The sequence below is a fragment of the Capra hircus genome, chromosome 21 (genome assembly GCF_001704415.2).
Source record: "Capra hircus breed San Clemente chromosome 21, ASM170441v1, whole genome shotgun sequence".
Taxonomy (NCBI): domain Eukaryota; kingdom Metazoa; phylum Chordata; class Mammalia; order Artiodactyla; family Bovidae; genus Capra; species Capra hircus.
Window position 1 is genome coordinate 65,013,540 of NC_030828.1, and position 27,874 is coordinate 65,041,413.

Here is a 27,874-nt window from a genome sequence, read left to right on the forward strand (position 1 = left end):
GCTACTGGGCTCTCCTTGTTCTTTCTTCCTTTTCTCAAGTTTTTATTTCTCATTCTTGCCTTGATTTGGCTGCCTCCTCACCTCAGTCATCAGATAAAAGAATTAACAGGGACCTACTGTATAGCCCAAGGGAACTCTATTGAATACCCTGTGATAACCTATCATGGAAAAGAATCTGAAAAAGAATAGATAAATGTATTTGCATCACTGAGTCACTTTGCTATACGCTTGAAACTAACACAACATTGTAAACATCAACTATGCCTCACTATAAAATAAAAAATTAAAAAAAGAAAAACACACCAAACCTCCCTCAGTCATCACAGGCCACCTGTTGGGCACACTTACCTACCAGAGCCTCCTGGGTATATGTTCAATGTCAACTCCTTTAAAATATTTTTAGAAAATGACTGACCTTTTTTGTTTTTTTTTCCTGAGCAGTTTTAGATTTATAGAAAAAGTAAGTGGCGAGTACAGTTCATACTCGTCACCTGCCCTCCCACCCCCGTTTCCCCCGAGGTCAGCATCTGGCCTCAGTGTGCGGTGCTTGTCGCCATTGACGAGCTGACCTTGATAACATAGCTGTTAACTGAAATTCATGGTTTCTGTTGTTCTTTGTATCCTATAGTCTGTGGGTTTTGACAGATGTATCGTGACACGTGTCTATCACTGCTCAGCTCGTTCTTTTTAAACTTTAAGGCAAATACTTGACGTCAGAAATTTGACATGCCTGGTCAGGGCTTTTTATATGGGGCTGGTGAAAACTCGTAGGTAATTGTTCAGGTGAAGCCGTTTGTCCAGGCAGCCCTGTCCCTTCATCTTCCATCTCATGGTTTTAGGACATGCTGCTCGTTCAGGACCCCACAACCCTGGTGTGGTCCACAGCATACTTTCCTAGTCTCAGCCAGGGCCTGCTGCCCTCGCCCTTCATCATGCACACGCTACCCTGCGCACGCTAGCCCTGGCTCAGCTGTGCCCTGCAGCGCCCTTCTTCCTGGCGGAGTGCACTTCCACGAAGCCGTCTGTGCAGCCTTTGAGTGTGGCTAGCTGCAGCTCTCACTCATGCAGTGACCCGGAGCATTTGGGTTCCGTGAAACAGGGTCTAGCATCATGGTGGCACCAGCCCACCCTGAGGGCCCTGGGGTCAGGAGCCATGTCCTCGCCAGCCCCCGTCAGCTCCAGATATACCTGGAGCTGGGAGAGGGGGAGCTTGGCAGGTGAGAGCACTCGTGAGTGTGTGTAAAGAGAAGAGAAAGGCTTGATTTCATCAGTTCCACTCTTGAAGTTGGGGCGTCTCTGCTTCGGTTGGGTGAGATTCTCTTTGAGTGACCCAGTGCTTTCTCATTCCAGCCAAAGCCATCATCTGGAATCCTCTGTGGTCCAGGACCTCGAACCCGCCACCCCAGCACCCTCTAGCTCCATAATCGTAAGTTGTTGGGGTGTGAGGGCCACATCTGAGGCTGGTCACTGAGGGAGGTGGGCTGCCGCCCCGACAGCCTCGTGGGGAGGGATGGGTGAGCACTGGTCGGAGGTCCCTGCCCAGAAAGGGGTGCCCAGGGAGCCGAGCTGAGTATGGACCTCGGGGGCTCGCGTTCAGAGGTGCACCCCCACCCTCCTCACGGCACCTCTGTGGCAAAGGGATGCTACAGGTGGCCTCAAGTGCCGCACCCGCACAGAATTCCTCCTCTTTCACAAAGGAAGTGAATGGCCCTTTCATGACCGAGCCTCACTTTGGCTCTTGTGTGGCAGGGCAAACTAGGATGGAAGTGGCCTAGCTGGGGGGCCCTTCGACGGGCCAAGGAGAAAACGCAGGCGGTGGCACCAGCCTCTGAAGCCGTCTCCGAGCTCCAATAATCTTCGCTTGCCTCCCCCCTTGAAATGTCCAAATGGACAGACTTTCTGTCTTCAAAGCTTCCGGCCAAACCTCTTCAAGCTTTTCATTGTTTGGGACTGGGACGCTTAGCAATAGTGATGGGTAGTTCCTTTTTAATTTGCCTCGAAAGGCGAAAATATATTTTTGTGTGTGTGACTATAGACAAAGCCGTCTGCTTTCAGATGAATTCTGTGTCCGTCGTCTCCCACCAGGGAGGTTGTGTATACCATGTGTGCCTCTGTGTACTCTTGGGTCTTGAAACAGGTTTCTCACAGGGATGACCATTCAGAGGGGTCCTTGGGGAAGCGCCTGCCCCACCAACGGGCCTGGGGAGTCTGACCCCTGTCTGTGTTGGGTGTGGGCCCCGGGGGGGGGGGAGGGCGTCTGCTGCACTCACATGTGTTCTGCCTGTGCCTGCATCTGCCATGCTTACGTGTCAAGGACTGTGGGTTTTGTGCACCTTGGTGCTCAACTGGGTGAGAGGGGGTGGGAGGTCAGAGATACTGTGAATGCCCTTCTGTTCTGGCTGGGAAGTCGTTTTGCTGGGCTCTGTTACCTGATCCAAAGAAGCGAGTGGATGGGTAAATGAATGCAGGTGTGAAAGAACGAATAAACAAATAAATAATGTAAAGAAGTATACCCTGAGGGAGATCCAGTTGGATACATAGGAGATCAATAGATTAGTCGATGAAGCAGGGAATCAGTATGTAAATAGGGCCATGCAGAAACCAGTATCCGGTTATCCTGGACTAAGGCACACGAGCAATTAAAATACATAGCACCTATCGTTTGTCCATAAGGGAAGAAAAACCTACATGACAGAAAGGACGAATAAGGAGTCTGGATGTGTAAGCCAGCGGTGAGGCTGGGATGGTGGGGCCCGTCAAAGTGGAAAGATGGCAGAGAGGGTACCAGGGATTGAAAGTGGCAAGGAAAATGGAAAGATGCAAATTAATATGTAAAAAATAAGGTAGCTTTTAAAATTAGGGGGTGAGAAAAATACTCCCCATAAGGAGGACTATGTCAGGTTATTATAAGCCAAGCATTAGGATTAATCCAAATACGTGCTCTTGGCAGCAGAAAAAAAAGAGAAAACATCAAAGGAAGAGCTCAAAGAGCAGTTAAAAGTGAAGAAAGACCCAGGGGACCAGAGATGAGATTTACCTTTAACCCAGAGTTTTCTAATTCTGGGCACACATACATAAAGACTGAAATGAAAGAAAGTCCAAAAAAAGAGAAAAAAATGAAGGGACGAATGGGTGAGGAGTGGACATACCTGAATCCTGAAGGGAGCATGGCAGAAAGGGTTTTGAGTCATCCAGTCCTGTGAGCTGAGGTCTGTTCCATGAAGGGATTAAAAAAGAGAATAACATAGCTAAATAAAAATCTAGAAATGTGGAAGAAAAAGTAACAGGTGTGAAGTCCAGAAAAATATTGGTGGGTGAGCAGATCAATACACAGAGGAAGGCAGTGCTAGGAGTTGAGTAATAGGCGGTCGTGAATCGAGGGCCGTGGTTAGTCCGACCCTGAAAGCCACAGGACTATCAGAATATAATAAATATCTCAGTGAACAGGTGAGCGAGCATCTAAAGAGACAGAGACGGCGTGGAGTGAGGAGGAGGAGAGGCTGTGGTCACACCACAGCTCCAGGAAAATGAGAGAAGACAAGTGAGAAAAAGTGAGAAAGGAGGAAACGTGGAAAGTTGCAACGGAAGAGAGTAGAAGAAGGTGAGAAATGAGTAGATCCTTGGAAGCAGGCGAGGCTGAGAATCCAAACTGTGGATCAATATGGGTCAAAATCTGAACAGGCGCTCGATGAGTAGAGGAGTTAATACCTAATAATAAAAAGAAAAAGAAGCAGGAAGGAAGACTGGCATGAGTGAATGAATGAAGGGCAGCCAGAAGGAACCATGACTGAGAGGCGGGGCTGAAGGGCCCGGGGGTGCTGTTTGCAGGTGGCGTTAGGCTCCATCAGGTCGTGGCACCTGAGCTCCAAAGAATGCAAGAGAGAGAGAGAGAGTAAAGGCGAGAAACGGTGAAACTGCAAATGGGAAAGAAACGGCAAGTCAGAAGCCAGATTAGAGATGCGAGAAGCAAAAGGAATACACTAATAGACAGATAAATGCATCTATAAGAGAGGGTTGTTCTAGGAATAAGAATGGGAGGGGACGTGAACCATGCGCACGGATGGATCCACATCTGGGCTTCTGAGATGGGTCACCACCCACCCAACCAGGAGGCAGGTCCAAGCTGAAATACGTGAGGGAGGACCTCAGAGAGGCCAGGGCGGGGAGGATCCATTGCTTGTAGATTATCATGTATCCAGTCAGGTACCCTGCCATCTAGAAGTGTAAAAACAATTACCAAAGAGAAAGAAAGCCTGAATGGGTACATGAATGCACGAGAGAAAAAATTTGCAGTGATCCATGAAGCTGATGTTGTGAGGGGTGTTAGGGTGCAGCCGTTTCCTGGTGCCCAATCTCCAAGAGAAAGAAAGGCAGTAAGAAAAAAGCCTGAGAGACTGGTAGAAAAGAACAATTAATTAAGATGGGAGGGAAAAAAATAAAAAGTTTTTATAAAGAAGTAAAAAAAGATAGTAAGTATGTCAGTGAAGTCTGTGAGAGGGGACTGGTTTAGCACAGATCATCCACATTCATTCAAATCTCCGGCCCCAAAGTTGATAAATAGTAAAAAGAGCAATAGCATAAATAAAAGCCTGCAGGGATACACACATGCGTTCCACGAGACGGTGTGGAATGAGTTTGAAAAATTGAGGGGGAGACGGGGAGAAAGAAAGGTATGGGAGAAGAAATGGAAATAGATGGATGGAAGAGAAAAAGGCACTTCCTGGATAAGTGCTTAAGAAACATATTATTCATTTAATATAAAAACTAGTAAAAGCTGAAGTTCATCAGAAAGAAAGAATAAATAAGGGGATGGCTGTGTGAATGAATGAATGAGGAAGGGGACTTTGATGAATTAGCCTCTGCACCTGAGGCTCTTGAGAATAAAAGAATACCAAAAGAGCCAGTGAGGATGGAGGAGGGGCATAGGCAATTATGACAAGAAGGATATTAGCAATAAAAGCATATTGAATGAATAAATAAATATGTACATAAATTACGAGAGACAGGGCCATGCTAGAGCAAAAAAAATGAGAAGGCACCATGCAGCAGGAATTGTGAGTGATTCAGAACTGGGCTCCTGAGAGAATTAAATAAGTCCTCCCGCAAATCACCAGTACGAGGAGTTAACGAACCAAAGGGGCCCTACATGGACCGGTGCCGAGAAGCCTCCAGGAACTACAAATGATAGTTAATCCAATTCTGTGCACCTGAGGTCCATAAATAAAAGAATAAATATTGAAATAGAAGAGTGAGAAAATGAATGAATGGACCCACGAATGACTGAATCAGTAATGGGAATGCCTGAGACGGCCCATGGGATTGTCACGCATCTCACCCAAGACACCTGAGGTTCCTAAGAGTAAAAGAGAAGCCGAGAAAGAAACGAGGCAAAAGGGAAACCTAAGTGAAAGAGAAAGGTGGGGGGCCCAGCAGAAAGGCAGTGAAGACGTGGGTGTGTCGGAGAGAAGGGTCTGTTAGGATTAGGGGTGAGGTGTTCATCAACCCTAATAATGGATAAGGTCACCCAGTCCCCTCTTCTAAGGCAAAGGAGGATGGAGAGATTAAAAAAGAAGAAGCGAAAAAAAAAAAAAGAGAGAGAGAGAGAGAAAGGAAAGACAGTAAACCAACCACCAAAGTGATAAATGGTTCGTTAAGAGAGGTTGTCTGAACAGGAATGATAATTAGTTTACATACTACTCCTTAAATAGATGAACGCATTACACCTTTCCGAGAATAAATGAAAAATAGAGCAAATACCCAGCCCCAAGACAAGGCTGCACCTCCAGCCTTTTATTATCTTTATATCATAAAATATAGGCAATGGAGGTCCATAAATAAAAGAATAAATAGCAAACTCTAAAAGGTGACTAGTGGCGAGGAAGAAAGATTGCAAAGGGAAGTAAGCACATGGGCCGATGGTGGTGGTTTTGCAGGTGGAGTTTTGGCCGCTCTCATGATTTCGCAGGATAAGCCAGGATGAGAGTGAAAGGAAGGGCAGATGCGAGACGGCATGAGTGGATGAATGAGATGGTGTTGCTTGGGCCAGGGGTGTTGCCTGTGGGATCCTGACTCATCCTTCTTGACCTGAGTTTGTAAGAATGAAGGGATGAAAGTAAGCGTGAGAGAAATAAGAAAGCAGAAGTGGAAATAATGTATAAACAAGTAAGGGAGGCCTTCATGAACCAAAGGCTGCGATTAAAGCCATGCTGTTGAAGTCAGTAGTGAATGAGTGGAAGAAATGGCCGCATGGAAGGAAGAAGGGAAATGAAGGGAGAGCGGGGGAAGCCTTCCTGTCTAGGGCCCCCGGGTCCCCAGCAGCTGGGTGGAGTGGGTGGCCCTTGGCATGCGGGGTGCTTGTGGCGTGCACTTCCGGCGGGGAGGGGCTGGCCCGGGGGGACCCTTGCCTGGAGTGCCACCGTCACGTCCTGGCTGTGGGGCCATTTCACCTCATTGCTCTCGTCCTGTTTTCCCCGTGTGTAGACGTGGAATGGCATCGGCTCCCTGCTTGGGTGGATCGTGGGGGCAAATGCTGCCCTGCCTGTTGGCAGTGCCCCGTCTAGAGCCCCGGAGAGGCAGAAGGGCTCGGGCCCCAGGAGCCTGCAGAAGGTTGCGGGAACAGGGGGTGTTGGGCCAGGTGGGTGTCCTGGCCCCTCCCTGGGCCTGGGTCACCTGTGGAGGAGGCTTTTCCCGCCAGGGGGCAGCAGAGGGTAAGGGAGCAAGGGGCCCTGGGTAGAGCGTTGTCCTGGTAGGGGTGCCCCCTGCCTCCGGGGCCCGCTGCGCTATCCTGCGGCGGGGTGGGGGCCCCCCTCACCTCCAGGACCCATGCAAGGGAGAGGCAGGTGGGAAGGGGGCCAGCACGGCCTCATCACAGAAACCTTGTTCCCGCAGCTTTCTGAAACATGTCTGGGAGCCCTCCAGCTGGGTCTTCCGTGGGTGGGCTGCTGTCCCTTCCCAACTCGGGGTGTCCTGGGGCAGGTGCATCTCAGCCCGGGGTTGGCAGAAGTGGTCCCAGGACCCTGCCCCCTTCCCCCTGGCATCCCCGGAGCCCGTTTCAAGGCCTTGCTACTTTCTCAATTGTTTTACGATGTACTCTCTGTATTTCGGCAAAAAAAAAAAAAAAAAAAAATGGCCTTTGCATGGTGTGTTGTTGAACGCGTCTTCTCTCCTCCCGCCCTGCCCCCGCCCTGCCCCTCGCTGGGGCTGTTCGTACTGATCATTTTGAATCCCAGGGACACCCTGGTTCTGTGTAGTCCCTTTTTCTCTGTATTGGTAGGATTTGTGCACCTGTGTGTGGTGTGCCTGTGTCTGTCTATCAATCCAAGGATCAAAGTCCCTCTCGACTTCTCGATTCCAGTCTGGGACATTTAAAAAAAAAAAAAATTGGATTCCTAACCAGTGCCCTGAACGTGAGGAGCCCACTTGGCTGGACCCAGGATTCGTGGCTGGGAGCACGGGGAGCCCCGGGGGTGGAATCTGGTGGAGGTGGGGCTGGAGCGTTGCCTGGTGGGTGGGGCTGAGGGGCTGATTACCCTGCTAGGAGTGACTCTGGGCCCCGGGTGGGGACAGGGAGTGGTCGGGGTGGGATGGAGTCGGTGGGTCTAGTCCAGCCCAGCAATGCCCCAGGCATGCTTGGATGTCAGGCGGCAGGGAGGCGGAGAAGCAGGAGCCGCAGCTACAGACAGGGTGCAGGGAGGGAGCCAGGGGCCCGGGGCCAACCTCTGCGCTCTTAGCGCGGGCCCTGAGTGGACACAGGTGGCCTTTAGGAGAGGAGGACGCGGAGTCACATGTCAGGAGCCACCCTTCCCTGCCTCCAGTGCCACATGTCCGGGCCACGTGAGCAGGGCTTCATGGGCCCGAGGTGGTGCTGGGGCTTCAGGGCTCTGCTCTCTTCTGTTTTGGAATCTGGGGGCCCGGGTTCTGCCTGAAGCCTGGGGTGGGGGGTGGCGCACTTCTTAACTCCAAAGACAGCTACTCAGAGAAGGGTCCCCAAAGAGCCCCCCAACCAGCCCAGGAGGGTCTTTTGGAAGAACCTGAGTGTGGTTGTTTTAAAAGGCAGCTGAGGGTTAGAAGATGGAGAAAGTGTTAGGTGTAGAATGGGAGGGGATGGGCAGGAACAGAAGCAGACTCCTAAGGAGAGGGGCCTTCTCCTGGGGACCAAGGGGCTGTCCAGGGTCATGTGGGTGGAAACAGGCAGGTGGGGGAATGTCCCGGGGGGAGGGTGGGTTGGGATTGGATGAGTTCTGTCTTAGGAATGCTGGGGGCCTGAGGGTCCCTGGGTCAGGGTTTCTGAAGGTCTCCAGTTCTGGGACGCTGGGTTTCAGCCCAGGACTCCCAGGGCCGCAGAAGCCAGGGGTGGAATTTCCACATGGGCCCTTGCCTGGTTCTGTCCGTGCCCGACCCACGAGGTCCACGGTTGGGCTTCAGCGCTCCTCTCTGATCACGGCCTGTCTCAAGTGTGTGCTGCTCCGTTCCCTTTTCAGAGAAAGAACAGATCTTGCCTGTTGACTTTGACCTTTTCAGGCACCCCTTGCACAAACCCTTCCCTTGATGGTACCAGGAGCTGCACGTCTCCTTGGACTTCTGTATGACTCCCGACTCAGGGAGGTTGGCCTTGGGGCTGGCCTGCCAGAGGGTGGAGGGCAGAGGCTGGGTCTCTGGGGCAGATGGGCCAGAGGCCCTGCTGTGATCTTGACTGTAAATGGTGTGGATAGCACATGACTTGGAGCAGATCACCCATCATTTGACATATCACTCATCTTTATTTCTCCCCTTCAGATTCTGTTTATAAGCACACTGTTTTTTTAATGGACATCTAATTTTTTTAAAATGAGCATCCATTTTTTAAACCTAATTGCTATTCTTCACCACATACACTTTTTTTTTTTTTAAATTTTTGCATCCCACCTTTTCCATATTCCGCTGTCAACATTTTTCTTTCTTCCATATACTTCATCACCTCACTGGCTGCCTTGTGTCTCACTGAGTGGCCGTATCAGTCATTCACCACATCAACCTGCAATTATCACTCTGGCTATGCATAATTCATCTTTTTTAATGTTACAAATTATGCCACAGCTAATAACTTAGCACACCCCCCTTTTTCATTCTTATGAATTATTTTTCCACACCTGGAAGTGATCTTTGCTTTGTGGTATGTCAATTTCTCCTGCTAGGCTGTGAACCCTTGAGGGCAAGGAGCTTGTTGCATTGATCTTTGTATCTCTAATGCCTGAAATGTTGTAGATATAAATGTTAGATGAGAGGATAGGAGGATGGATGAAAGTGTGAGTGAGTGCCTGGTTGGCTGTTGGAGGAGAGGATGGGAGAATGGATGAATAAATTGGAGTGGTGAATGAACAAATGAATTTTCTGGTGTTGAGTTTCTTGAGGAAAGGCCAGGAATTTTTGTATGACTACTAATTTCAGAAGGCTTGTACCATTTTGTGATGTCTAGTGATGTATTAGCATTTTGTTAAGATGTTGCTAATTTATCTCTGTTAAAAAGTGTTTTTCTGTCATTTTAACTTGCACTGCTTTGATGACTAATGACGGTTGAACATTTTACTGTGTTTGTTAAAAAAAATTACATCTTCTGTGAACTGTTTGTCCAAGTCCACTGGGTCATGGCTTTGTGGTAAGACTGGCCAAGGGTGGAATGAGGGTCCTTGGGATGTAGTGAGCCCTTCATCTCTGGGGTCATTCAAGGGACAGGACAGGCAGATACTCGATGAGGGTAGCTTCAAGGAGATTCAATTAGTAGGAGTGGGGTTGGCCTAGATGACCCTTCAGGTCTCTTTGACTCTTCCTGGAAAATGCACATTGGGATGATATTCTCCCTTTGGCAGCCCAGTGACGTTTAAGGCTGCCTCTCCTGGGTGGGCTTGTGCATTTATGATCTATGAACTCTCAACTCACCCTCTGTAACTCTTGTGGTGCAAGAATCTCTTTGACCCTCCAAGGTCCAGACAACTGTGCTGCCATCTTGAATGTTAGTTAAGTGGTGGCCTTCCTGCCTCCATCCCCTGCCCCCATTTCACTTTGAGGAAGACAACCCCTTGGATCACCACTTGGCACCTCTCAGGGCAATCAGCTGAGGCAATCTGCTGCCCTTCATGTTCCTAGTGCCCTCTGATGTGTGAGCCATTGTCCCGCTGGCCTCCATGGTGGTCTTTGGGGTTTAATTAAGTATTTCAGATCAGGTCAGATAGTGAATCTGCCTTCAGAAATGGGGCAACTCAATTCCACAAGCCAAAGAGTAGAATGGCCCCCATATTCTCCTTGAGCTTCTTCCCTCATGGTTCACCCCAGGGGTAACCAGGTCTCAGAAGTCATCATGGCCATTTGGGAAGGGCACGTGACCCAAGAAGGCTTGCCCCTGCTTTCCAGGATACCCTCTGCTTGCAGCCGAGGGCCGTGTCTTCCCACCGACCGTCTACTATAGCACTGAGCGCTGTTTGCCCATGTCAGATTTCTCACCCACATGTTTGGGAGGCCAGCGATGATTCCCAGCATTCCTTGGATCCATCCATCCATCCATCCATCCATCTATCCATTGCATTTGGCCTCTCAACCTGGTGCTTTGGCCTTTCCCTTTCCTGAAAGCAAACCTTTTCCTTGTGGGCAGGCTGTGTAGCGCCATGGGCTGTGGTTATGAAGTGAACGCCCTTACTTGTGGCTTCTTCCTCCGGGGTCACTGCTCTGAGCATGTCCCAGCTGGATGTCGTCTGCCACATCACCCACACGGCTTCCTTCCCCATGGCGCGTTCCCATGCGTCACACACTGCGAGGGATCCAGGGCCCGGGGGCCCAGGGTGGCCCCCGTCCCCACCCGGGAGTGGAGATGTCCCCGCCTCCCAGGCCACCTTGCCTGGTGCATGGTCCCTGCCATGAGCTTTGCCCTCAGCCTCTCCACTTCCTCTACCAGATGACAGCGGTTGTAACTCATCCTTTCATCCCTTCATTCACTCCACTCCCAGCCCGCAAACATTCGAAAAGGTCAGCTGGTGCTATACTAGAGCTGGGTCACAAGGTTGCATTGCGACACCCCCTCTCGAAAGAAAAGATGAGTGTGTTTGCTGGGGGCTAGTCACAAGGCGGGATCCTTGATTCAGCGTGCCCACCCCTCGGCCAAAGTTCTGTCGAAATTTTGATTGCCCTCTCCAACTTCGTTCCTCTGCAAACTGGGTTGATTAGTAATCAGCAAGCTGTGTTCCCTGGGTGCTCAGAAATCATAGCCCAGAGTCTCAAGAGGCCAGAATGATAGCTGGGATGGGGATGGGGGGGATCTGAAACAAACAGCTGATTCTGGCCGTGAGCAGGATTTCGAGTCATTAGGACATCTTCATCTTGCGCAAAGGGCGAGTTTCAGAGCCCTTCCTGTCCCTTGGAGATTGGTTCATTCTGGGCTCTATTGAGAGAAAATTGGGGGAGACGATTGCTGGTTTGGATGGTGAGGGTCATGCCCCACCGTGAGGTCTGCACAGAACAATCTATTGGCACAACAGGGCATCCGGGCTGCCTGACGCTTGGCAAACCCGAGATGCATCTGTGATCCAGGTTCCCAGCCAGGTGGGGCTTCCCACCATAGATCTTGGGAGCTCTCCTGGGAATTCTGCGTTTGACTTACTGCCTTGGACAGTGGGTGTAGTGGACAAAGCCAGGACCCTGGAGCTGGACAAGCATGTGGTTTAGACTCACGGGCATGGCCGAGTTCTGGCTGCTGGGCAGAACACGGCGCCCACCTCTCAGGGCTGTTGTGCGCATCTGCTGTAACCGAGGTTTTGAACTGTGACCCTGTAGGGTGGTGCGCGTGCCCCCGGGAGTAGGCGGCGGGTGGCGGGGTGACAGGCCGGGAGGGGCAGCCTGATTGGGACAGCTCAGTGGGCAGTCTTTCTAGCAAGCACACAGCGGGTATTATGGGATCGAATGCTGAATTCGTATGGCATTTGAAAGGTAGGTAGGGGTAATTTTGGGGTTGGGGTTAGGCTGGGGAATGGGGATCACTCTGGGCAATGCCCTGGCCCCCTGGGGTACGCGTTCGCACCCACCTCTGGAACAGGTTGTATCTTGCCTACCACTGTGTCTGGCCTGTGGGCGGCACTTACCCTCCACAAGTGACCCCTCCCAGCAGTATCCTCCCTGTAAAATATTAGGCACCGGTTGTCAAAGACACTACGCCCCCATCCCCCAACCCCCCACCGCCCAATGTCCCCTCTCCCCCTTCTCAACATTTGGGCTCAAGTGTCAGCTGCCTGGGTGCCTAACACAGTACCAGGCCAGTGGTAGGGGTCGCCTTCCATTTCTGTCGGAAGGATGGATGAGTAGATGGTTGAATAACACAATTGTAACCCAGTGTAAGCAGCGATTGTATATAACCTTGACTAAGAGATTGTCCTCCGCTCCTGATTAACCTGTTAACCAGTTACTGTATCTTATGGACCTTTGTGTGATATATGTTGCTCAGAAACCAGGACTCTGGTTTCAGATGTCACTTGGTGGAACTTTCGCTGTCCGATGAACGAGTCGATGTTTTGTGTTAGAAACGAGAATCTGGCTGATATGTAACTAACTGTGCACGGTCGGTCAAGGCACTTCTCTGTGACTATCGGTCTTCTTTTGGTCTCCTTTTTTCTAAGCCGTGGGTCACCGGAAAGCTTACCTCACAGGGCTGTTGTGAGAGCTCAGGGTTGGGTGAACATAAACAGCATTCATTAAATGCTGGCCGTCACTGAAAGTGATCATGTGTTGGGGGCTGTCTGGAAGGGAGCAGGGAAGCTTTTGCTAGTTCTAAATGAATAAAAAGTTGGTCTTGACCTTATAATAAGATTGTATTTCCGACAGTCACTGGGACGTGTGAGACAGAGGTCAAGTAGCCTGAGAGTGTTCAGTGATGCAGGTCCAGAGTAAATATTGCCTCAGTTAATGAGTGATGGCTTTTCTCCTTCCTTGGAGGCTCCTTTCCTCTCCCCGCCTCCCACCCTGGGCAGCTGTTTGTCACGCGCAGGTGACTGTTCCTGCCAGGTCTGTGGAGGGACTTTTGTGAGTCCCCCAAGGGTATTTGTTAGGGGGGAGGAGCAAGGACCGTTTAGAGAGAGCCCAAGGAAGGGTTTCTGGGTAACATCTTAGGGACTAAAACTCCCTCTTCTGCCATTTAGGGAAAAGGCTCCTGCTCGATTGTCATGCGGGCCCATTTAACAGATGAGCGAATTGTGTCCAAGCCAGGATTGAACAGTCCTCCATGAAAAGCCAGAGGGTGCTCTCTCAACTCAGTCAAAGCAAACCCTCCCAGTTCCACGGCTGGTCTCTGTCAGCCCAAATGTGCCCCAGGGTGTCCCTGTCCCCACCACATGCCTAGGAGTGCCCGTGTGGAGCTTCAGTGGGACCTGGAAACTTGGCCGAATTAGATATTGCCCCTCTTCCTGCTTAGGAGACATCCCCTTGGGGTCACTGTGGATCCAGGGGTCTCCACGAGTGCACGGAATTTCTTTCCTGGCCCTTGTCTCACATGTGGAGAGCGGGGTTCTGCAGAACACCCCCAGATTCCATTCCAGGTGGGCTGGAGTCGGGGGTCTCCTCTGGCCCCTTCCCCTGCAGAAGCCTCCCTGACCCCTCATTTGGCCTCTGGCTTTCACAGCCTCAGTGGGCTGTGTCCACACGTGGCCACCCTGTGTCCTTGAGAACTTTTCTGAAGCTCCCGAGGGGATCCACGGGTAGAGACAGGTGGCTAGGGCCCTCCTCCCAGGGGACTGTGAGTCTGTGTGTAGGTGTCTGCTCCTGGACGGTCCTCGGGCCTGTGTGCCCAGGGGTGAGGAGTGTTTTCAGGGCCTCGTCCTCCTGAGCAGGGCAGGCCTGGGTCCCTGTCTCCAGAGGGTGGGGAGAAAGCTGAGGTTCAGTGAGGGTTAGGGTTTCGAGTCAGGGTCAGGGTCCTCAGTGAGGGTTAAGGTTTCGAGTCAGGGTCAGGGTCGTCAGTGAGGGTTAGGGTTTCGAGTCAGGGTCAGGGTCCTCAGTGAGGGTTAGGGTTTTGAGTCAGGGTCGGGGTTCTCAGAACCCCCTCCCTGACTCTGAGACTTAGACTTCTCTGACCCTGATGGTCCTGCTTCCTGTGTAGTAGGCGCTTAATAGATGCTCACTGATGGGCGAGCGGGGTTTTAGTGGATGTGAAAAGCTGAACTGACTGTTGGCTGATGGACATATTGACTCTGCATGCATCTCTGTAAGGAAAGAGGGTGTTTCTTGGCAAAGACTCTCCAGGGCAGACCCTGAGGGTCTCTGTCTGAAGTGGGGGCTCACCCTGGGGAAGCTTCTGGATGCAAATAGCTGTCTTCTGACTGTTTCTGGAAATGTTTATATCTAGAATAAAACTTTGTGTGGGCTAAAAAATGTACTCCTATGTGCTGTGGTCCAAGTGATTTTTTAAAAATGTTGTTGGCATGTAGTTGACACACAATATTGTGTTATTTTCTCCTGTACAGCAAAGTGACTTGGTGTTACATATATATTCTGTTCTCATATTCTTTCCCACTATATTGTATCACAGGGTATTGAATTCGGTTCCTTGTGTTACGCAGTAGGTGGTCCAGGCAATGTTGCTAATGCGGCGTTTGGCAGGTCCCCACTGGCAGAGGTGTTCTGGCCACCCCCTTGCCCGCTCTGGGTCTCAGGAGCCCTCGCTCTTGGGGAGGGGAGGTCTTTGACCTGAGAAGTCTTTATCCTCACCATTGGTGACCAACCACCTTCGCCTGTAAGGTACAGGCCTGGTCTGAGATGCTGCCTGGTCACCCAGAAAATGAGGGGGGATTGGATCCCAGACCTTAATTCCTGTCTTTCGCTCCCTCTTGTCTCCCCCAGCTGGGGCTCTGGGGGGATGAGGATCTTACCCATTGGAGTTCTGGGTGTGGCAGCAGCATTTGCCAGTGCAGTGGCCTTGAGGGGTTACTTGAACCACCCCAAGCCTGGTTCCCCTCTCTGTAGAATGGGTACATAATGGCAGTGTCTGCTCAGGGGCTGCTGGCTAACCTGTCTCGATGGGCCCTGTACACTGGTCCTGAGAATCAAGGTCTGACGTTCAAAGCTATCTAAGCACCTATATGTGTGTGGCCTGGATGGGTTTGTTCACCTGTAATCTGAAAATAGTCACATCTACCTGGCGTGGTTATTGTCGGGTTCGAGGAGGTTGTTTATGTGAAAATCAGTGCTTTGTTACCTGGCCTCCTGTTTGAGGTTGGCCACAGCACCCTGCAGCCTGTGGGTCCTGATCACAGAAACCCTGTGCTTTCTGGAACTATGGTGGCCCCAGAAACTGCTGGGCAGAGTGGAGGGTGTCAGGGGAGCACCCGGCCAGCCTAGGGGACTCAGTGAGGAACAGGAAGCTTTGCTCTTCAATACAGAGATGTAACAGGTTCAGAGGGGAGGGGACTGAGGTCCAGGTAGGCAGAATCAGGGAGAATTTTGAGAAACTCCCAAAGGAGGAGTAGGTTTCCAGGTGGCTCAGATGGAAAGAATCTGCCTGCAGTGCAGGAGAACCGGGCTTAATCCCTGGGTCAGGAAGATCCCCTGGAGAAGAGCATGGCAACCCACTCCAGTATTCTTGCCTGGAGAATCCCATGGACAGAGGAACCTGGCAGGCTACAGTCCATGAGTTTGCAAAGAGTCGGACACGACTGAGTGCCTGACACTTTCTCTTTCAGAGGGGGAGGAAGCTGGTAGTTTAGAAAGTGCCCTGGTCTAATTGGTAATGGCTTAGACAGGAGAGCTGGGGTGGTTTCTCCGAAGGCCAAGATTTCTAGATTTCAGTTGGTTAGGTGAGGACCATCGGAGTTACTGATGCAGGAGCGTGTGATGCTTCTGGAAATTAGAGGAGGAGGAGACCAGGGAGGGGGTGATGTGAAGGGTGCCAGGTGGAGGGCAGGAGCTGGTGGCTGGGTGCTCCCCTCTCCCTGTGTGGTCCAGGCCCCGAGCATCCCTTCTCCTAAATGTGTCGGCCCCTTGCCTGCTGCCCGCCTGTGTGCATAAGAACTCTTGTCAGCCTGTGAGCCCGGGAGCGGATGGCCTTCATCTGCGCCTATGTCTCTCTCAGCCTCCACAGCCACAGGGGACACCTGCACGCGTTCCCACGGGACAGGCTGGACCCAAAGACTCTGGACCTGGGCCGACCCCCCTGTGCAGAGGGGCGTGTCCTCCCCTCCTCCCCTCCCTCTGACTGATGGACTTCACTGATCTGAGTGTCAGACACGCGGGCCGGACCCCCTCCCCGCCCCTCACGAACCCTGAGACTTGGGAGAGCGCCGGGTCTCGCTGTCCACATCTGAGAAATGGGCTCGGACACCTACCTCACAGGGCTGTTGTGAGGAGCCTGTGCCAGGGTCGGAAAGCACCCTCCCCCAGTGGCGGGGGCGGGGCTTGGCACGGCCCATTGTGCTCTCAATAAATATGTTTCTTGTCTTAACAAAAACAGCGATGGATGTGCTACTAATCTGAGGCGGGGTGAATGTTGGGATGCTGTCTGGCTGGGGGCTTCCTGTCACCTTGGGCCCGTGTGATGGGGGAGTGGGGGAGCCAGCTCGGGTCCCGGGAAGCCACCTGTCCCCTGCCCGTCGGGCACTCAGGGGCGATGGGAGGCCCAGAAGCAAAGCTGGCCTGCTGGGCTCCTGAGGCAGATGCATGTTGGGATGAACTAACCTGGGCTGGTCCCCTTCTTCTGCTGGTTTGAAGATGCCAGGTTTCATTCTAGAAAGGCATGTAGACAGGAGATGGAGGTGCCACTCCAGGGCTGTGACTCTTCCTCCCATTTCTCACACACCCCCAGGGCCCTGGCAGGGGGCCTGGTAGAATAGTCGTAATGCTTAAACCAATGGTGAGTGGACTGCCATGCGGTCCAGCCGGGCTGTGACCCAGGGCCAACATTCATCCCACCAGTTGGCTTCTGAGCAGGTCTCAAGGGCCCGAAAAAGTAGCTCCTGAATTGCAGCCCCTGCCCTCTGGCAGGGGGGCACCCCTTGCACCCCCATGGCTCAGCTCAGGAAGGTCAGACTATTGACCAGCAGTATATGGCTGGAGCCGAATGGGGACAGAGGGGGACAAGTGCTAGGGAGCTTCGGACCTGAGCCCACGAGGAGTCCTGGGACAGCACGCTTGGCTTCGCTGGAGCAGATGATCTGGACCCTCACCCAGCGGGAAAGAGGGGCTGCCCACTGCCACTGCCTCCGTCAACGCCAAAACCACCAGCACCGCCACTGGCAGCGCCAAGGCCACCACCAGCCCTGCCATCTCCTCCTTCCCCATTTCCTCCTCTTCTCCGTCCTCCTTTTCCTCCCCCTCCCCTCCCCTCCTCATGAGGAAGTGCCTCAGGAGAACTACAGGCAAGTCCCACCGTGATTGCACGGGGCTGAGAGTGGCCCCTTTGCAAAGAGAAAGCACCACCTCTGGACTGTGGCCATATCTCAGCCAAGGAGGCTTGACCCCAGTCCCTGAAGGGGATGTGGACAGTCCAGGCAACACTGAGATGAGGAGAAGACCACCTCTTAATGTGCCCACCAGATGAGTCTATGCCCGGGCAAGTGAAAGCTGAGAGTCCAGGAGAGTCTTGCTTGTAGTGGGCAGAGTCCCAGTCTCTGATGAAGCTCACACATCCAGAAGGAAGGTCCCCTTGATGTTCCAGAGCCGAGAGCCCAGCTCCACCCTCGGATGAAGCTCACACATCCAGAAGGAAGGTCCCCTTGATGTTCCAGAGCCGAGAGCCCAGCTCCACCCTCGGATGAAGCTCACACATCCAGAAGGAAGGTCCCCTTGATGTTCTTGAGCTGAGACTCCCAGCTCCACCCTCCAATGAAGCTCACACATCCAGAAGGAAGGTCCCCTTGATGTTCCAGAGCTGAGATTCCCAGCTCCACCCTCCAGTGAGGCTCAGCTGTCTGTGATGAGGGACCTCTTTGATGTTCCAGAGCTGAGACCTCATCTCTGGCCTCCCGTGAACCTTGGTCATCCAGACTGAGGGCCCCTGTGATGTCTAGAGCTAAGAACCCAGCTCTAGCCTCTGATGAACTTCACATTGTCTGTGATGAATGACCCCTGTCTATGTTCCGGCACTGAGACTCCAGCTCTGGCCTCCAGTGAACCTCAGGCATCCAGAATGGGGGCCACTTTGATATTTCAGAACCGAGACCCTAGCTCCAGCTTCCGATAAAGCTCAGACAGGTGGAACTGAGAAAGTCTCGAGGCCGTGGGCTTGCCTGGGCAGGACTTGATGTGGCCAAGGTTTGACTGGACTGGAGGCGGCAGAGGGGACTCTGCTTTCCACGTGTGGCCTGCAGACTCCTCACTAGCAGCGCTGGAGGTAGCCTTTGCATCCCGTAGGAAGCTGGGTTCCAGATGCGTAAGGAGAGAGGTGCAGCAGGGACTGCTGGCGGCGGAGGAGGCGAGGACGAGCCCAGCCGCAGAAGTCATGGATCGTGGGTGGGCCCTGCAGCTGAAGCCCGCCCCCGAGTGTGCAGCAGAGCACTGTTCAGTCGTGCTGGACTCATGGCTGGCTGCGCACCAGACTTGACCCATGGGGCTGCCAAGTTGGCCGGACCCTGGAATGTAACCCAAGCTCGTTTCCCTGACTTAGCTCCTCTCCCGGGGGAAGGTGCTAAACGCCCACTGGCCAGTCCAGCATGAGGCCGAGACCTTGGGGCTGGTCAGATCTGGTTGCCTATTTCCAGCAATGGAAGCTTATTATTGAGGTTGGGGCTGCGAGGGGGCCAGGCCATCGCCATGGGTGGTGAAGATGGCATGGACAGCAGAGGAGGCCCCAGACAACACAGGGACTTGATGGTTGCACGTGCCGCCGTGTTTTGAACTGGGACCCTACTCCCAGCACCTGGATGGTCGCCGTGATCCCTTGGACGCTGGCTTGACCCCAGTCTGTCCATTAAACTAAAGAGGGGTGGCAACGAATGAAATGAGGCCAAAAACACTGCCTTGCTCAGAAACCCTAAGAACGTCGTGGGTTGACACAGTCGAAGTGATGAAAAGTGTCAACATTGTGGGAAGAGAATGCTGAGTGTTATTCTGCATGTGCTGACTTTAAAATCTGTAGACTGGGAGGTTCTGAGAATCTGATATCATCATTTATGCCATTCAGACATAGCTACAATGATATATCCTAGAAACTGACTTATTTTCTGCAGTTGGAGTCTGCAGGAAAAGGGAGCAGCTAGCGAGCATTCTTGGAAAACACATCCCAACGATGCCAGCATCGTTTTGGTGATGTTTCCTGGAAATTCATTCGAATCTGGAACTGTGCACACAAGAGCTTCTTTTATGAGTAATTGGAACTCGAGCCCTGGGTTGGAATGGAGGAGAAATGTTGTCTTAGAGGACTGCCCCACCCCCCACCATCATTGCGCCAAGTTATTTTAGGAGATTTCCAAGAACAGGCAATTATTAGAATCACTCCTTGCTGATTTCCTAGAAGTCCTCACAACAGTCTCTTAAGCCAAATGTGAAACGGGTGTGCCAGCGGGCTCATAATGTTTGTGAAAAAAATGTGAAGTTGCTCTGTGACATCTTCAGCTGCAGGAAGCAAGGCTCAAAGTCGAATGGCGGTGGTGGAAATCAGGACAGAGGGAGCTTCTGGACCAGGGGGCAGAGCCTCCAGACTTGACGCAGGTCGAAGATGATGATACAGCCCCTCCCAGGAAGGCTGTCGAACTGTCGAAGGTTTTCTGGAGTGTGCTAGGTATTGTGCTGAGACTCTGGGAAAAGAGACAGGTTTGATTCAGTCCCCGTCCTCCAAGTGCAAAAGACTAAATTCCAGGTGCTGTTGCTGCTGTGGTCTCAGTGTAGAGGGCTCCCCTTTGATCAGGTCCATGGTGGTCTTCTAGTCAGCTCCCATTTTACAGATGGAAACACTGAGGCTGAGAGACAGATTGGTTACTCGATGTCCATTTAGACCAGACCTCTCTCTCTGGAGGTCACATCTTCCAGACAACAGACTGCCTCTGACTGTACTGAGATTCAGGAAGAGACCGGAAGGCTGAACAGACTGCCCACAGACGCCCATCAAGAGAGCAGAAGTGGGAAGACTTGGCGCCAGAGCTCCTGTCTCCTCGGGCAGATTGACTGTGATGGTACCCGTGCTCCAGGACCCCAGCCCCAGCGCCACACTGGAAGGCCAGAGGGAGTGAGGCTGCTCGGCGGGATGGAGTGATGGGACAGGAAGACCCCCTTCTGGGGATCTAGGGAGCCAGGCTCAGCCACTGTTTGTCTCTGACTCTCCTATGGGGCTTTAGTTTACCCCGTCAGTCACTCTGTCCTCCTCCTTCTTTTTGGAGGAATGTTCTGATGGGAGCCCCCACTTTTGGTGAGTGAGTAGTGACTACTTGGTGAAGTGGATTCATGGCGAGGAGGCAGGCAATCCCTGAGGGAGATGAAAATCACGGCCTTCTTCCTTCCCAGGAGGGGTCGGCTCGTGCCCCAGGTATCGTGGATGCTGCCAGCTCCGCTCTTAGAGGAAGCAATAACCCAGAAGATGCCCTGGGCTGCCATTTTCCCCCAGATGACTGTAATCTTCCCATCTTATCCACACTGGCGGCCACCATCTCGTTACCTAAGTTCAAGTTGACCTGGGCATCCTCTGTTCTGTGGCAACCCTCTGTGTGTGCTAAGTCACTTTAGTCATGTCCGACTCTCTGTGACCCTGTGGGCCCTAGCCCACCAGGCTCCACTGTCCATGGGATTCTCCAGGCAAGAATACTGCAGAGGGCTGCCATGGACGCCACCGGGGGATCTTCCTGACCCAGGGATTGAACTCGGGTCTCTCTTAAGTCTCCTGCATTGGCAGGGGGGTTCTTTACCACTAGTTCCCCCTGGGAGACCCTGGCGGCTGGGGAAGCTGGGGGGCTGGAGTGAGACAGAAGCCAGCAGACTGCAGAAAGCTTTCTCTCAAGCCCCCTTCACGTGGAGGGGTGTCCCCCACACAGGCCGGTGGGAGGCAGGACACCCCCCGACTCCCCAGCACTTCTCAGGAGAAAGTTTGGCCTCTAACCCTCAGCCCTGCACCCTGCACCCAGGTTGAGCCTTCAGGGAAGTCAGTCCCAGGAGCGGCAAAGACTCTACAGAGGCTGGGCCCACTCGTGGGTGGGTGGAGGCGGGTTGGAAGGACAGATGGGCAGGGCAGTGAGGGGCAAGACGGCAGCCAGCTGGTCTAGAGTCAGACCAAATTCCAGCCAAGTGTTACTCAAGTGATTGGCGGAGGAGGGGGAGCCCCACCCCAGGGAGACTTATATCAGGCTGATTTGGTAGCTGGTACTTGCCAGAAGCCCATAGTCCGCTGCCTCCCTGCGGCTGTGGGGCCTCCAAGGCCAGAGCTTCTCTGGGCTCCAAGTGGCCCTGGGAGTGGGGGTGGTTGGGGCCGGGAGGGGGCTGGCAGGGCGTTGTGGAACGTTACCTATATACCTGCACTTCACAAAGCACTTTATCTGTCTGCTTGGTGTTGGTTGATGGTGGCAGGAGTGGATGGATGTGTGCCTGTTGGGGGCTGGGTACCCCTTGGGCCCCCCACGTCACAGAGGAGACCTTAGGGCTCAGAGACAGATACTCCCGTGTCCATAGGGTGCTGGGCCCAGAAGCGGTCTTTTCTGAGATACTCTGGCCAGGGCCTCGGTGCCCAGGAATCAGGCCACGCTGCTAGGAGCAAAGCCCCCAGGGCACCCCTGCCTGGTCATCTGGGGTTAATGACCCAAGCTGGAACTTGCCTCTTTAGAATTGGATGTGACCTTGAAGGGTCTTAGCCAACACTCCCCATGCAGCCCAGACTCATGCCACCTACAAGGGGGCTGTTTCTGAAGGTTCCTGCCACCTGGAACCCCTGACTCAGAGATCAGTCTGCACCCCTTCACCCCAGCTCCTGCACTGTCCCCAACATCAGAGAGGTGCTTGGGTGGCTGCCCCAGGTTAGTCTTGAGTGCTCTCCCGACCCTGGGGGATGGTGCTCGTGGTGCAGGGGGGCCCTAGCCTCGGTTGGGGGATGGATGTGTTTGAGCCTGCCTGTGTGTTCATGGGTGTGTGCACGTGTGCAGATGTGTGTGTGCATGTGTGTGTGAGAGAGCGAGAGAGATGGTGGAGGGTGACTGGAAATGAGAGACAGTGGGTCTCTCCCTAGCCTCCGATGCCCTGAATCTGAACTCCACATCCATTCCCTCGCAGACCCACTCTCTGCAGTCCCCCCGGCCACAAGCCCCCTGTAGCTCCCCGCCAGCCCACCTGTCAACGAGCTTTGCCACCATGAACATGAGGGTGGCATCCTCGGTCCTCGCCCCTTACCCTTCCCGGTCCGTGCCCCCCAGCCCACCACAGTGCCTCTCCTTGGCAATCTTGCCCCCAGGAGCTATTGATGCCCCCTCTCACCAGCTGTGTTCCCGAGTGGGGCCTCCCCCGCCTGCAGCCCCCCAGTTCCTTCCTCCCTTCCTGGGACTCTGATCAGCTCCCCCAGGCCAGCCCCAAGACCCCAGCTTCCCCAGCAGCTCACAGTATTTGTCCGGCCACCTCCTGGATGGAGGGATAGGGTGTTGAGCTGGACATGTTGGATCCTGCCCAGTGTCTGCAGCCTGCTCAGCCTCCCTGGCCACTGCCTGGGGTGTCTGCCACCCACGGGCGCTGGCCAGGACCTCTGGACCCAGATGTTGGCACCACACTGCGGCCTCGACAGAGCCTCGGACCTGGACGATGCCTGCAACCCCGGCACTCAGCCCAGAGGCTGCTCCATCCAGGTCAGTTCCCATCTGGTTGTCCTAGGTGCGCCATCCCCTTCTCATCTGGGGGATGCGTGTACCTGAGATTCAGAATCCAGAAGGGTAATATTTGTCTTTGCAATGCTTAGGGTTGCGTTGATCTGGATTGAAGGTGCTAAAAACGCCAGACTTTTGCTGATGAAAGTCTGTTTTGTCTGATTGATTTGCCAGTGAGGTTGAGAGTGGATGAATCCAATGAGCTCTGTGCTTTTGACAGATACATATCCACATATTACATATTTTTTATATATATATATATCTCACATAAATATTATGTGATACCCAGGAAGTCACATCACTGCAACTCTGTAAGCTTTACACGAAAGCTTTGTTGCCAATTTAAAAGTGGGCTGGGGGAAGGGGGGATTAGGTGGCTTTTCAAAATTCCTTCATGGGGAGTGCCCCCACTCTAGGGCATCCACTGTTCCTCACTGGCAAGCTTCTCAGCTTGGTAGTTGTTCTCTGAGCTTTGTACAAGATGAGTATGCTGTTAATGCAGGTGGGCAGGGGTGTTAGTTGGCATTCCCGGTCCCATCTTGAGCCTCAGAGATTTCTAGGCCCAGTCTGTGGGTCCTGGGTTCCTCCTCCACCCACCTCTAGTATTTGGGGTCCATCGCATGCATGTCTGCCACCATGGGCCCCTCAGCCTGGCTCCCCTCACCCAGCACTGCTTTACTGTACGCCACAAGTCCTGGGTCCCGGCCCATCCTTCCCCATGGGCTGGTCATCTCGGGCTCTCATCACCTCCACCTGGCCTCTGTCATCCTGAGCACAGCATCTCATCTCACTGTGGACCTGGCCATCACCCATCCATCATCTGCCTCACTCCATCATCCTCGCTTCGGGGCTCCCTCTGGCCCCCAGGGCCTTGTACATGGTAGGCTTTCATTCATTCGTTTGCACATTCGGTGAAGGTCTACTGTGTGCCAGGCCCTGTGCCAGGCAGCAAGTAAATGGACATGGACCGTGGGAGTGCACGCCTCGGGGAGACGCAAGAGAGCCGGTGGATGGCAGAGAGCCTGGGCCAGGGCGGCTTGGGTGTGCAGGGCGGCTTGGGTGTGCAGGGTGGCTTGGGTGTTTGGGTCTGACTGTGTGGGTACGAGGAGGCTCAGTCCAGGTCCTGTTGGAATGGGTTCTGCAAGGAGAGCCCACCTGTGCCTACCTTTTTCCCCACTGGTAGCTGGCATCTCAGAATGGCACCAGGACCCCAGACCCTCCCAGCCTGCTCATGGGGGTCGTTGTCCCCAGGGCCCTGGCACAGGTCTGGCCCCACTGGTAGCCTTAGCTCCTGTACTGGGCACCCCATTCCCTGGGTCAGCCTCTTCATTGTCCCCTTTGTTGGGGATCTCCCATTCCTGCCCAGATCCTTTGATGTTGGTTCACATTTTTCCCTTTTCAGATGGTAAAACTGATGCTCAAATGGTTCCCCGAGTGTCATAAAGGACTCAGAGGGAGGGTTAAGGATTGAATTTTGTGCTCTTTCCACAAAAGTTGGAAGGAATGAATGAATGACATGAGAGAAGGGAAGTGGGTGGGGAGGAGTGCATGGACTTCCCAGTCTTGGGATGGTTTTGAATCTTAGTGGCAAGGATGGTTTGATCTATTGACGTGAATGTCTTTGGTTGGTCAAGTGGTGATGGTCAAAATATCCATCTGGGAAGTTTCCAGGTCTTGGAGAGTCAGAAACAGGAACCTTTTAGTATCCATGAAGACCTTGTAGACTTTCTGGTAATGGGGGGCCAGTTTGTGTGGTGCCGTGGTGGAGGTCTTCAAGGCCCTCTCTAAGGATTGGAGTGGACTCAGCTTTAGGGGACCTTGAGGGTCATCACATGGTTTAGGTTTGGAATTCTCCCTTTGGTGAGGGACTTCTTTAACTTTCAGGATTGTTACATTACCTATTAGAGTTTGAAACAATCAGAAGTAGTGTGGGATGTGCAGTCTTGACTGAGAGTCTATAGGGATGAGGGGGCACTAGGAAGGGGGCCCCCATGAGGATGTCCATCATCTCCCTTGGTGGGGCTGCTCTTCATGGGATGATTGAGGCTGAGAAGCATTCCGAGGTTCATACCACAGGTATACTCCTCCCTACTGAGAGTAAAGACCTTTTTCTCTACTTAGGGGTCACACAGAGCCCTTCCTCCACAAAGGTGTCACACAGATCACATATATGTCACATAGAATCCCTCACCCACTTAGGTATCATGTAGAACCTGTCCTCCACTCAGGTGTCACATAGAACCCGCCCTCCATTCGGGTATCACATAGAACCTGTCCTCTACTCAGGTGTCACATAGAGTACTTCCTCCACTCAGGTATCACACAAGCCCCTCCTCCACTTTGGTGCAACATAGAACCCCTCCTCCACTCAGGTGTCTCACAGATCACATAGATGTCACACAGAGTCCCTTACCCACTTAGGTATCATGTAGAACCCAGCCTCCATGCAGGTGTCACAAAGAACCCGTCCTCCACTCAGGTGTTACATAGAACCTGTCCTCCATTCAGGTGTCACATAGAACCCCGCCTCCACTCAGGTGTCACAAAGAACCCCGCCTCCACTCAGGTGTCACATAGAAGCCTGCCTCCACTCAGGTGTCACAAAGAACCCTCCTCCACTCAGGTGTCACAAAGAACCCCGCTTCCACTCAGGTGTCACAAAGAACCCTCCTCCACTGAGGTGTCACATAGAACCCCTCCTCCACTCAGATGTCACAAAGAACCCTCCTCCACTCAGGTGTCACATAGAACCCCGCCTCCACTCAGGTGTCACATAGAACCCCGCCTCCACTCAGGTGTCACAAAGAACCCCGCCTCCACTCAGGTGTCACATAGAACCCCGCCTCCACTCAGGTGTCACAAAGAACCCTCCTCCACTCAGGTGTCCCATAGAGTCCCTCCTCTGATCAGAGTCACAGAGACCCTGCTCCACTTGGATGTCATACAGAGACCCTGCTCCACTCAGGTGTCACATAGAAGCCCGTCTCCACTCAGGTATCACACAAGCCCCTCCTCCACTCAGGTGTCACATAGAACCCCACCTCCACTCAGGTGTCACACAGATCACATAGATGTCACACAGAGTCCCTTACCCACTTAGGTATCATGTAGAACCCAGCCTCCACTCAGGTGTCACATAGAACCTGTCCTCCACTCAGGTGTCACAAAGAACCCTCCTCCACTGAGGTGTCACATAGAACCCCTCCTCCACTCAGATGTCACAAAAAACCTGTCCTCCACTCAGGTGTCCCATAGAGTCCCTCCTCTGATCAGAGTCACAGAGACCCTGCTCCACACAGGTGTCACCTAGAGTCCCTCCTCCACGCAGGTATCCCACAGAAGCCCTCCTTCCTTCAGGTGTCACATTTAGACCCTCCTCCACTCAAGTGTCATTCGCAGAGACCCTCCTCCACGCAGGTGTCACAGAGGCCCCTTCTTCCCATCTTGTGTCACCCCGCTCCCCTCTCCACTCAGGCGTCACACAGAGTCCCTCCTGGACTCAGGAGTCACCCTGAGCCTCTTCTCTGCTCATGTGTCCCATGGAGTCCTCCTTCTCTCCTGTGTTACCCTGACTCCTGCTCACCTGTCGCACTCGAGTCCATTCTTCTCTTAATTATAACGCAGAGCCCTTCCCTGACCTGTCGGTCACTTTCTGTCCCTGTTCCACCCGCAACATCCGCATGTTTCACGGAGCCTTCTCTCTGTAGTCTCCTACTGGCCCTCTCCCATCTTGAGCTACAGTGACCCCAGGCCCCGTTCCTGTTTCACACAGAGCGCCTCCGCCCCTGTGTGTTGTCGTGAGCCTCCTCCCCAGCCACTGGGGACTGCCTACTCATGTGTCTCACCTTCCCTCCCCCCCGTGTAAGCGTCACACTGAGCTCCGCCCACACTTAGCTGTCCTACGAACACCTTGTGGCGTCACCCGGAGTTACTCTTTGGCCTTGTGTCAGACCGAGCCCTCCCCGCTTCTCTGTCACGCTAGCCTCTCTCCCGTATTTATGCATCACTGGAATCCCTCCCCACCAGGGTCACACACGCCCCCCCCCGCCCCGAGTGTCACACTGAGTCTCTCCTCTGTAGCGTGTAACACTGAGCCCCCCCACTTCTATGTCAGGCCAAGCCCCTCCACCACACGTTTTTCACGCCAGTCCCTTCCTGGCTCGTGAGTCACATGGAGCCCCTCTTTACCCGTATGTCACCCAAGACCCCCTGCTCATGGGTCACACGGAGCCTCTCGTCCACCCTGGTCACACTAGCACCCCCCAGTTACGCGTCATATGGATTCCCTCCCGCCACCCATGTCACTCAGCGCTCCTTCCCCACGTCTGTACCGCATTAAGTCTCTGAATGCGTTTGGCTCACACTGCGCCTGCCTCACGTGTCACCCTGAGCCCCGTGACCCGTGCATGCGCCCGCCGAGCCCCTCCCCTTCCTCCTGGTCACGTGGTGCTCTTCCTCCACACACGGCCGTCTGCACCGCCCCACGCACTGTCGCACTGAGTGCTTCCTTCATGACTGAGCCACGCTCACCCTCTCTCACTCGTGTGTGACACCGGGTCCCTCACTCAGGTGTCACATGGAGCTTTCCTCCCACCTGTGACTCACCTGGTCTCACCTGCACTTGTGTGTCAGGAGAGGTCTCTTCCACCACGTGTCCGTGTGTCACAGCGGACCCTCCCCCAGCCGTACATTAGATGCAAGCCCTGCGGCATACATGTGTCCGACTGAACCGCTCCCCTGGAATGTGCCCCGAGGAGCCTCTCCCCCTGTCCTGTGTCCCACTGAGCTCCTCCCCCTTTCTCGTTACTCACTGACACCTTGCCTGTCCTGTGTCCATGAGCGCCACTGAGCTGCTCACTTTTTCTTAAGTCCCACTAGATGCTCTTCCTTCCATGTGTTCCCTGGGGCTCCTATCTGTGTCCTACTGAACTCTTCCCCTGTTCCTGGGTAAAACTGAGCCCCTTACTTTTCCATGTGTCCACTGAGGCTTCCCCCTTTCATGTGTCCTGCTGAGTCCCTCCCCCTTTCATGTATCCTGTTGAGCCGCTCCCCCTTGCTTATATCCCTCTGAGCCCCTCCCCCTTTAATGACTTCCTCTGAGCCCATCC

The 27,874-nt window shown here is 53.3% G+C and overlaps 1 protein-coding gene, 1 long non-coding RNA gene and 1 other non-coding gene across 6 annotated transcripts in view; all 3 read left to right on the top strand.

The window, feature by feature from the left end:
• LOC102191280 (proline-rich receptor-like protein kinase PERK8) overlaps nt 1–16,450 on the top strand; it is a 35,023-nt gene extending 18,573 nt beyond the window's left edge. For 2 of the 4 annotated variants that reach the window (XR_001919850.1, XM_005695410.3), the window contains exons 6-7: nt 1,351–1,426; nt 1,750–5,609. Coding sequence is in view for 3 of the 4 variants with exons in the window: in XM_005695410.3 (XP_005695467.2) it covers nt 1,351–1,426; nt 1,750–1,854 (181 nt within the window). In the remaining variant the exon portion in view is untranslated. Of the gene's footprint in view, nt 1–1,350; nt 1,427–1,749; nt 5,610–16,075 lie in introns of those variants that run through there. The other 2 variants (XM_018066001.1, XM_005695409.3) reach the window with 1 other exon arrangement.
• Nucleotides 8,204–14,389, top strand: LOC108638502. Its single transcript, XR_001919851.1, has 2 exons — nt 8,204–13,903; nt 13,942–14,389. It is a non-coding gene; the product is annotated as an uncharacterized LOC108638502 (long non-coding RNA).
• Nucleotides 23,613–23,727, top strand: MIR493 (microRNA 493). Its single transcript, NR_129767.1, has one exon. It is a non-coding gene; the product is annotated as a microRNA 493 (primary transcript).